The sequence below is a fragment of the Austrofundulus limnaeus genome, unplaced genomic scaffold (assembly GCF_001266775.1).
Source record: "Austrofundulus limnaeus strain Quisiro unplaced genomic scaffold, Austrofundulus_limnaeus-1.0 Scaffold674, whole genome shotgun sequence".
Classification (NCBI taxonomy): domain Eukaryota; kingdom Metazoa; phylum Chordata; class Actinopteri; order Cyprinodontiformes; family Rivulidae; genus Austrofundulus; species Austrofundulus limnaeus.
Genome location: NW_013953076.1, coordinates 68,173 through 79,648, shown reverse-complemented (window position 1 = coordinate 79,648; position 11,476 = coordinate 68,173). Strand labels below are relative to the sequence as shown.

At 43.2% G+C, this 11,476-nt stretch overlaps 1 protein-coding gene across 3 annotated transcripts in view; it reads right to left on the bottom strand.

The window, feature by feature from the left end:
* npr3 (natriuretic peptide receptor 3) overlaps positions 1–11,476 on the bottom strand; it is a 133,762-nt gene that overhangs the window by 86,382 nt on the left and 35,904 nt on the right. For all 3 annotated transcript variants that reach the window (XM_014027697.1, XM_014027696.1, XM_014027695.1), the window contains exon 2: positions 9,195–9,317. In XM_014027697.1, the coding sequence (XP_013883151.1) occupies positions 9,195–9,317 (123 nt within the window). The remainder of the gene's footprint in view (positions 1–9,194; positions 9,318–11,476) is intronic.

The following is an 11,476-nucleotide window of genomic DNA, read 5'->3' as shown; positions in this document are numbered from 1 at the left end:
GCTTAATAAATGTATTAAGCATTTAGAGAAAATGCATTAATTTGAAAAATTATAATGAAAAAATATGAAAAAATATTGTTTAAAACAACATCTAAAAATCTGGAACACCAGATTTAAAATCTTAATTGCAGCCCCATCACCTTCTTTTTCTAAAAATGTTCTGTTCCTTGTTCCTTGAAATGGCAGTTCTCATCAAATTGTGTGTCTACTTGATTTTTGGAAGCAAAATCAGCCAAACTGTCATAAATCTGACCTCCAACCTCATTTGAAGAATTCAAAGTGTCTGTCAACATCTACAGGAGCTCTGTAGACCCAGCTCAGACCTGGTCAGACAGATGTGAGGACCATGGAGCAGGATCAGCTGGTGGCTTTCATCATCAGTTACTGTACCACTACATTCAAAGAGTAAAATCAGTTCAAGTTTTCATTACTTCTGTGCACAAAATTCAGTTTTCCGAGAAAGGAATCTTCTCATACAGCTGGGGGGTCTCCCCCAGGAAATTTTAATGAAATTAGATGCTGTTTCCTGCATTCTGGAGTATTTTAACAGGTTGCTAAACACATTAAAGTAAAAACTTGATTTCATGACTATCTAGTTTGAATGTTTGAATCATCCTGGTTTTAAACTCACTGTTGGCCGAGATCAGGAAATTAATCTGATAATTTATCAAACGAGTTTAGAGTTCCATTTGACCTTTTTTGTCTATTTTTGATTTAGTTTTATTTGTTAACACATGACATTGTGCCAAGCAGTACTGACTCAACTACATGTTTAAAAATAAGAAACAGGTGTAATTGTGATAATCGCCTAAATTTATTGATGGATCTATTCATAACCAAAACTGACATGACATCATGCAACCTACAGATAAAAATACTAATTAGTTCCTAAAAGGTGATTAAATAAGCAGCTTTTCATAAATATCAGGTCATTATTAAGTAATTTTAACTCATAAACCAAGCCTCACCTTTCTTCTTCTGTTTTTCAGTTTGGAAGGGGCCACTCATTGAACGTTAGTTTCATTCACCAGCTGCTGTGAAGGCAGATGTGTCAGTACCAGCAGACTTTTATGAGCTAAAACAACAAAAACACAAGTGGCTGTGTAGCAGACGTTTGACCCGACAGAACACCGTCCGTTCTTATCCTCCAGAACTCACAGGCGGCCAACTCTGCACCCCTCGGTGATCCACAGGTGTTTACCCAGCACTGTGTTCTCATGGTGCGTTTAAAGATGGCTCGGAAAAACGTGTTACCACATCTTAATAGCAGATTAAACCATTGTAAAGGTAAAAAAAGGTGCGGGGGACAGAGGCTACAGATATGGGAAGTGAGGGGGACACGTCCCACTCGTACCCTGCGTCCATTATGCCCATCTCAGTGTTAACTCTATGGTCAGTTCAGTTTACAATGCTTCTGTCTCGGGGCCCCCTAGTGGCTGCGGGGCCCTAAGCAGCCACTTATTTCGCTAATAGGCAGGTCCGGCTCTGGTCACCGGTTAATGCAGCACAAAGTGCAGCCTTCAATGACCTGTGAAACCGTTCACACAACCCTTTAGCTTGGGGATTGTAAGCGGTGGTTCGGTGGATCTGAGTCCCCAGACACTTGGCCATGGTAGACCAAAGCTCTGAACCAAACTGAGGACCTCTGTCAGATGTAATGTCTGAAGGTGGGCCAAAACGCGCAACCCAGGTAGACATAAATGCCCGGGCCACAACTGCAGATGTTGTGGATGCCAGAGGAACCAGTGGACGCCAGAGGAACCAATGGATGCCAGAGGAACCAGTCAATGCAAGCAAGGGTTTTACCACCAAATATTAAATGTTATTTACTTGAAGATTAGTTGTTCCTTTACTTTTGGTAACCTAAAAATTCTGTAGTGTATTACAAACAGTTATATATTCTAAGTTGTTTATCTATGGATACTACATATAAATACCAGAAAATGAAAGCTAGCATTCAAAAATTTTGCCTCGTGCTCATCTTTTGATCTTAAACCCAAATGCCTTTCGTGTAAAACAAACAAAGAAATTTGACTTTCAAGAAACATTTTGAGACGCTTTTGTTACACTGGACTACTGTAACACACTTTATACAGGCATCAGTGAGTCCTGTATCTCACAGCTGCAGAGGGTACAAAATTCCGCTGCACATCTTTTAACTGGCACACGAAAGTTTGATCATATTTCTCCTGTTGGCTGTCTGTATATTTTAGGATTTGTTTTAAAGTTTTGTTATTTGCTTTTAAAGCTCTTAATGGTCTTGCTCCACCGTATCTGTCCAATCTGCTACAACCCTATAGGCCCTGTGGATCCCTCAGGTCAGCTGATCAGCTGCTCCTGATTGTGCCCAAGACAAAGCGTAAGCTTAGAGGTGACCGTGCTTTTTCTGTGGCAGCTCCTAAATGATGGAGCAATCTTCCTTTGGACATCAGACAGGCGTCGTCCCTGTCTGTTTTCAAATCTCTTCTTAAAACTCATCTTTTCTCTCTGGCCTTTGAACACAACTTGTAGTGTTGTTTTTTATGTTTTTTTTTTAATTGATTTTATGAATGTGTGCATGTTTTATTATGTGTACAGCACTTTGGTCCTGTGGGCATTTAAAGTGCTCTATAAATAAAGCTGACGGGGCTAACCAGACTGCAGTGGGAGTACCAACAGGGTAGCCTTTTGCTGTTTACAGAGACTTGGCTCACGGATCAGACACCGTACTCTGTTGTAAATTTGGATGGCTTTCAACTGGTGAGAGCAGACCGGAGCATGAGGGAGAGTGGTAAGAGGAAGGTGGGTGGACTGATGATGTACGTTAATGAGAGATGGTGTAACCCTGGATACATTACTGTGAAGGAGCAGCGCTGTACCAAAGACACTGAACTGCTAATGGTCAGCGCTCGGCCATATCACCTGGCCCGTGAGTTCTCACATGTGATTGTGCTAATTGTTTACATCCCTCCCTCGGCCGACGCTACGGCAGCCCGTGAGGACATTCACACCACTGTCTCTCAGGTACAGAAGGCACACCCACAGTCCCTGATTATCATCTCTGGGGACTTCAATCATGTCTCCCCCTCTTCCACTCTCCCTAACTTCACCCAGTATATTGACTGCCACACTAAAGACAACAAAACTCTGGATCTGCTGTTTGCCAACACCAAGGAGGCTTACAGCTCATCACCCCTCCCCCCACTTGGTCACTCAGGTCACAATCTGGTCATTCTCCACCCCACCTACACTCTCATTGTGAAGAGGAAACCCTCCACCAAGAAGGTGATAAGGCTGTGGTCTGAGGACTGCAGTGAGGCCCTGAGAGACTGTTTTTGAACGTACAAACTGGCAGGAACTCTGCAGACCTCACAGCGAGGACATCAACACCATGATCCACTGCATCACAGACTACATGATCTTCTGTGTGGAGAACACTGTGTCAACTAAAAAAGTACGGTGCTTCTCCAACAATGAACCATGGGTTTATTAAGCTGAAGAGCTGAAGGCCCTGCTGAACGAGAGGAAAAGGGCCTTCAGATCTGGCAACAAACTGAGGAGAGTGCAGAAGGAGCTCAAATACAAGATCCGGAGGGGTAAAGAAAGCTTCAGGAAGAAGATGGAGGAGCAGCTCCAACATAACAAAGTCCGAGAGGTCTGGAGAAACATGAATAAAATCCCTGGCCACTTCAAGGACAATGGAGGAACCACAGGGCCTACAGATCGGGGGTGGGCTAAGGACCTGAATTTGTTTTTCAATAGGTTTGACTCTGGCCCACTGACCACCTCCCCCACCCCCAGCTCCCAACTAGCCCCCACCATATGCTGCTCCCCCACTTTCCGCTTTTTGCACTCTCCTCACCCCCACCCATAACAGAACCAGCCCCACCTCCCACTCCAACCCAGCCTCACATTCACCTCACAGCTGATCAGGTGAGAGGTCAGCTCAGGAAAACAAAGATCAGGAAGGCAGCAGGACTGGATGGAATCAGCCCAAGGCTCCTCAGGTGGTCCTGCACATCTTCAAACTGAGCCTGAGTCTGGAGAGGGTCCCTGATCTGTGGAAGGCTTCCTGCGTGGTTCCAGTGCCAACGATCACACAACCCAGGGAGCCCAACCACTTCAGACCTGTGGCTCTGACTTCTCACTTGATGAAGACCATGGAGCAAGACCATCATCTTGCACCATCTTCGTCCTGTGGTGAGCCCAGCACTGGACCCCCTGCAGTTTGCCTACCAGCCTGGCATCGGGGTGGAGGACACTGTCATCTACCTGCAGCACAGATCTCTCTCTCACCTAGAGCAAGCAGGAAACACTGTGAAAGTCATGTTCTTTGACTTCTCCAGTACTTTCAATACTATCCAGCCTGCTCTGCTGAAAGGGAAGCTGGAGGGAGCCGGAGTGGACAGGCAGCTGACAGCATGGACCATCAACTACCTCACCAACAGACCACAGTATGTGAGGCTCCACGGCTGTATGTCTGATGTGGTAGTCTGCAGCATGGGGGCACCACAGGGCACGGTCCTCTCACCCTTTCTGTTCAGTCTGTACACGTCGACTTTAGGTACATCTCAGACCACTGCCACCTTCAGAAGTTCTCGGATGATATGGCCATCATTGGATGCGTATCAGACGGGAATGATGAGGAATACAGGGGGGTCATCAGTGACTTTGTTGGCTGGTGTGAGACCAACGCTCTCCAAATAAATGCCAGCAAGACGACGGAGATGGTCATAGACCTCAGGAGGAAATCACCCCCCAACGGCACCGGTGAACATCGAGGGAAAAGACATTGAGACAGTGGACTCTTACAAGTACCTGGGTTTTCACCTCAACAACAAGCTGGACTGGACTACAAACACAGACGTCTTGTATAAGAAGGGCCAGAGTCGACTCCACCTACTGAGCAGGCTGAGGTCCTTCAGTGACTGCAGGACTCTGTTAAAGACATTCTATGACACGGTGGTAGCATCTGCCCTTTTCTATGGAGTGGTATGCTGGGGGACTGGATGTACCGAAAGGGACAGGAACAGGATGGACAAATTGGTACAGAGGTCAAGCTCTGTGCTGGGATGTCGTCTGGAGCCTGTGGTAGTGGTGGGTGAGAGGAGGATGTTGGCAAAKCTGACGGCCATCATGGACAACCCCCACCACCCTCTGCATGAAACTGTGAGTGGGGGCTGAGCAGCTCCTTCAGTCAGAGACAAACACCCTCGCTGCAGGACAGAATGCTTCCGTAGGTCATTCATTCCAACTGCAGTTAGACTGTTAGTTAGACTTGGCTGTTGGCGGTGGTTGGGGGATAGTCGGGGCGTGGCCTTGCTGGGGCGGGGGTGGTCGGTCGTGTTGGCGTGGTCCTGGCCGGGGGATGGCCGTCTGCTCCTCTTCACCCCAGAACAAATAGGTTTACCTCCTGGGTTCGGGTGTGGGCCACCCTCTGCGAGGGGCGGGGGCATACCCTGGACCTGGGGACATAAAGTGTGTATCGGGAGTGAATGGAGTGTGGCGTCTATATTGTATATCTTTGAATGAGTGGGTGCGAGGATGAGGGTGGGATTGGATGATTGTATTTGTGTATGCGTGGGTATGTGCCAGGCTGGGACGTGGACTTCCCCCTCCCCGGTTTGATTGTTGCCCCCATCCCATACCGTCCTCTGGTGGGGGGTGCCTTGCCCACCGTTCCGCGGAGGGCTCTTGGGGTCTGGGGCAGGGTGCTCGGGCGTGTGCTGTCTCGGCCTGGTGGCTGCCTGTCAGGGCTTGGGTCCTCTGGCCCTGTCGGGTCTCGGCTTGGGGGGTGCGCCCTGGGGGGTGGGCCCTCTGTGCCCATGCTCGTGCTTGCCCTAGCGCAGCGGGTGCCGGTGGGGGCCTGCATGCTCGTCGCTGTGGGCCATTGTGGGGCTGCTGCGTGTGGTCGCTGGTGGGGTTCTCCCGGGTCTCCCTTATGGTTTGACCTGGGGGTGGGTGTGCAGCTCTCCTTGCATTGGTGTACCTGGGGGCCCGGTGCTGGGGGTTGCTCCTGGGGTCTTTGGCTCTGGCCTCCCATTATGCCTGCCTCGTGCCTTGGGGGTCGACTCTGGGACTCCCCCACAGTCACTATTTTACATTCCGTTGGAGAAATCCTGTACATTTATGCTTGCTCACAACCGCATGCAGATAGGTGTTCAGATCTGAGGGGTTCTGAATGATCACCAGGTATATATAGGTGGGTGTTTGTTTATGTGTCTAAATGTATATATGTATGCTTTTGCTAAGTTTTGTTACCTTAATTCTTTGCAGGTGTGCAAACAGAAGTTGGATGTATTGTATTGTTTTCTTGACGTATATCTCACATATCATCAATTCTTTATTTCACTATTTTCCATTACATTGTAACCTTTTCTTTCCTTTCCTTCTTTTTTCCCCTTTCTTCTTCTTTCTTGTCTATCTATAAAATGCCACTGATGATGATGAAGCTAAGATACTAATATTCAGATATTCAGTACTGATTTCTACTGAAGTGGCAAGAAAAGAAGAAAAAAAAAACAAGCTGGACTGGACTACAAACACAGACGTCTTGTATAAGAAGGGCCAGAGTCGACTCCACCTACTGAGGAGGCTGAGGTCCTTTAGTGTCTGCAGGACTCTGTTAAAGACATTCTATGACACGGTGGTAGCATCTGCCCTTTTCTATGGAGTGGTCTGCTGGGGGGCTGGATGTACCGAAAGGGACAGGAACAGGATGGACAAATTGGTACGGAGGTCAAGCTCTGTGCTGGGATGTTGTCTGGAGCCTGTGGTAGTGGTGGGTGAGAGGAGGATGTTGGCAAAGCTGACAGTCATCATGGACAACCCCCACCACCCTCTGCATGAAACCATGGGGGGGCTGAGCAGCTCCTTCATTCAGAGACTTAAACATCCTCGCTGGAGGACGGAGCGCTTCCGTAGGTCATTCATTCCAACTGCAATTAGACTGTATAACACATCATGATGTTATCAGTCACTTGGACAATTCACCTACACTGCCATCACTAATATGCACCTTCATATACATTCATTTTTGCACTGTAATTTATGGTGTATATACTGTATGTATATAAATATGCATATGTGTTTATGTATATGTGTAAATGTGCATTGGTACGTGTACATTACTATATATCACGTGTATGTTGTGGGGTTGTTTTTTGTTTGATATCTTTTATTTATCTGTCATTATTCTTCTCAGCCTCTCCTGTATCAAGCTGCAGTAATGTGCAAATTTCTCCACTGCGGGATCAATAAAGTCTTATCTTATCTTATCTTATCTTATCTTATCTTATCTTATCTTATCTTATCTCTTAAAGATGGTATGCTATGGTATAGACTTCCTGATCCAATACATTTGGAGGGTGACTGTATTTCCTGGTCTAAAAACCATGCAGATGGTAAAGACTTTATTTACAAACAATGTGAATCTGCCTATCTTCATTTCTAAACTGTGTATCAGTTGATCAAATCATAAACTTTGGGGCAACAGAAATTGGGCCGAGGCAGGAGTAGTTTCGCAAGCAATGCACAAAATAATAAACTGCAATTTCCAAATATAGGCCAGAAAAATTCAAATGGCCATTACTGGCCATTCAGTTGCAAACCATCAGGATTCAGTTAAACTGCAACAAAAGTGGTTAAAGAAAAAACCTGTCAACATTCAGCGGAACGCCCGCGTGCCGTTTTGTATTTGTTTTATTTTTGAAGTATCATATCTGTTTCCTGTTCTGTTTGTGTCTGTGTGCAATGCATCAAACTTGACATCTAGGCCCTCTTTCGATTGACACCTCATTTGACCAACTGGGTTCAGGTTTCGACAATAATTTATCAGTGGTGACCAACTTCCGGTTTCCGTCTTTCTAGCTTTGATTGACTGTAAAATCAGCCAATCAGCTCTGAGCTTTGTTCTGACGCCACAGCTGTGTAGCCAATCACCGTACCTTTCATTTAATGTATAAATAGAGGGGGTGGGAACTTTGTTAGTGATGGAAGATGATAACACACTGGAGGCGGTCATGTTTTGGCAGTGTTACAATGCTAAGGAAGACAGCTAATGCTCACAGGAAAACGTTTTCCACCGTTTTTGGCCAGTTAGCTGATGAAACATGCTGATAAGATGAAAATATATTGGTTATTAAGTGTTTTGAATACTTCAAGACATGGAAAAGTGATTTTGTGGCCAGGAGAAGTAACTTTATTTGGAGAAAAAGACTTCTGGTCGCTATTTTGAATTGCTAATTTGGACATATTTGAGGACAAATATGCATCAAATGTGAATAAATAAAATATTTTTTCGCTGCTGTTGGTTTTAAAAGCTGTGTGGAATGTTAATGCTATGAAAGATATAAAGATATATTGTTTATTTTTGCGGTTTGGCCAGTTAGCTGATGGGAATTGGTGGAAATTTGGCTGAAAGTGCAGTGTTGGTGTAAATATTTATGCATATTAATATATATTTTTTAATTTAATCATGCAGTGAGTAAATATGGATGGTAGAATGTGTTTTGTGGGAGTTATATCTTTAATTTGAGCTCAGAGTGATGTCCATGTGTAGAAATTAGAGCATTTTAGACAAGTGTACAGTTTGGACATATGTAAATGAGAACAAATATGCAAATGAGACATGCTGGATTGTACTATGTGTCAAATATTCATATTTTATGATACTGTTACCAAATTTGAACTGGTAATAGGTGAGAATTAATATTTTAGCCCATTAAAATTTGTTTGAAAATATCTCATTTCCTTCATATTTATTTTAATTATTATTAACAAAAAATTAGGGAGAAAAATATCTTGATTTTTGTGTATTTTACTTCAATATACTAAATAGTAGTTACAGTTACATAGAATATGACTGCTGAAGTTAAAAATTCAGATTATTAGCTTTAAAAAGGGACCAAGCTTGTGAATTTATTCTAAAGGGTTCAAAAGCAGTACTTCATTTAATTTGTTTCTACTTTTTAAGGCGTTTTATGGTATTTTATGCCCAAAGGTTAACAGGTTTAATACCGTAACATCCACATTTATTTTAAAAATGGCAAATGACATGAGTATGTTTAGTAACAGATACAAAACACCACAAAACATGACTGAGTAAAGTTTCTGCTCTGGACTTACAATATAGCTGAATTATCTACAAGAATGTCAACATGTAAAATTGTCAATTTGGCTTAGTTAGTAAAGCACACTGAAGTGTGTCAACTTACCGTAAGAAGAGGCATTGAAGAGGTCAACATTAAAAAACATGTAACTACCATTGGTCAGCTGTTGGTCATGAGCCACAAGCATGATTTCTCGAATTCTGTCGGCTCCAGCACACATGATCACCACTAAGGAAAGATCACACAGACAATCATGGGTCAGACACAACAGTCTGTATTAATAATACATAAAACTGCTCTGAAGAAAATTTTGTAACTGATTAATTGAATATTAGATTCTGTATTGTATTTTATACTTTCTGATCATTTCAGTCTGTAGGTTAAAGCAGACAAAGAGTTGGTGTGTGTGTTATCATGTGTTCTTTCTTTAGTCTAAAAAAAATGAGTTACGTTCTGATGTCTGACGTAAAAGGTAACACCTCCAAATGTGTAACCAGGAAGAGATGAACATTATAAGGTCACTTCATTATTATAGTATAAAGAAGTTGTCAGTGTGTTAGAGTCTCTGCTTCTGAGCAGGGCCGCTCTGCTTTGTTTGGGTTTTCTTGATATGAGCCCAAGGCCTTATGCTGAGGTCTGACTGAGGCCTGTGTGCTGAGTGCTGCTGTGAACCTGATTGGAGTCAGAAGATTGACAATAAAGTTTTAAAGAAGAAATCCAGCCGAATCCTGTTTATTCAGACATACCATTTTGAACAATGCATATTTTTCCTACAGATCTATGTAAAAATGACTTGCTGTAAGAAATAGAGATTTTCTTTCAGAAAATAAGTCACTATTTTTAGAGATATTGTCGTCATAACAGGCTCATAAAAAACTAAAAACTACAATGTGAACACATAAATGTGACAACTGGTGTGTGGCTGATGATGATGATTTTATTCCCTCACGTGTCCCTCCTGCTGTTCTAGAATTTTTTGATTCTGTTACTACTTCTCAGATTTGAGACTTAGCACAACATTTGAGGCCTTCATTTTGTCCAAGAGACATCATCCCCTCCAGGCTTTTCAAAGAGGTATTTAGTACCGTTGGTCCATGGGTAGCTGGTTTCATTAACACTTCCTTTCGTTTAGGATGTGTTCCAGCAGCTTTCAAGCATGCCTTTGTTCAACCACTTCTTAAAAAGAATAATTTGGACCCTAATTTTCTGGCAAACTTTAGGCTAGTTTCAAAGCTGCCTTTTCTTTCTAAAAATTTGGAGAAGGTGGTTTACCTTCAGTTGCAGGACCACGTAGAGCTGTATGCTATTCATGAGAAGTTTCAGTCTGGTTTTAGGTCACGCCTTAGTACAGAAACAGCACTTCTCAGGGTGTGTAATGACTCGCTTTTAACTGTTAACACCAAGGTTCTTTACATTAGAACTGGAGGCCATATTAATGCCATCCAGAGGAGGTGAAAGGCTGCAAATTTGATCCCTAAAAATGTTCAGGTCCAAAAACCATAACCTCTGACTTATCTGAGTTTAGAAAGTTAAGAGTCATCCATGTTTTTATGTCTGTAAGACATGCCTGTAGTTTAAGTAACTGGTTGGACTCATCAGGGGTTATGGCCTGACTTGACTTCCTGTGGGAAGCAAGTCTTATTATGACCCCTGCACGCGAAGCGTAAGCGGGAATCTTTTTTTTTTTCATTGTTTTTTTCCCCAGTGATATTTGGTCAACCATAGCACAAAAACAGCTGCATCGATCAACATTAAATTTGGCAGGGCTGTAGAAGAGTCCGACCTACAATGCACCAGCCAACGGTTTTATGATACACCCCATATTTGAGGAGGGGGCTCCTTTCAAAAAGGGGGTGTCAGGACATGCAAAAATGCTTATAACTCAGAAACTGTTCAACATAGGAGCTTCAGATTTCATTTTTGTTGTTTAGCTCTGATGAAGCTCTATCCATCAGGCCCACCAATCAGTGCCCCCACCACCCCCAGACCCCCAATTCATCTGAAAAAGGGGTGTCTGGACATACAAAAATGGTTATAGCTCAAAAACTATTAAACATAAAAGCTTCAAATTTTCATTGGTTGTTTAGCTCTGATGAAGCTCTATCCATCAGGTCAATCAATCACACGATCTGGATTTTTTGTTGGTTCTTAAAAGGATCCCTGATTAGTTGTATCATTGGACTTTATTTGATAAACATTTATTTTAACTGTAAAACAAAGACTGTAAAAATACTGTAGGCTGTTTAGTTTTTATAATTTTTTAAACTAAAAGTTTAAAAGTATATTACACAGACGGGGCCATTTTATTCACACACAAAGAATTCTGGGTAAATGATGACGTGGATAGGTACTCGGTGCGAGGCTGCTAGCGAGCTATATCCACCCTA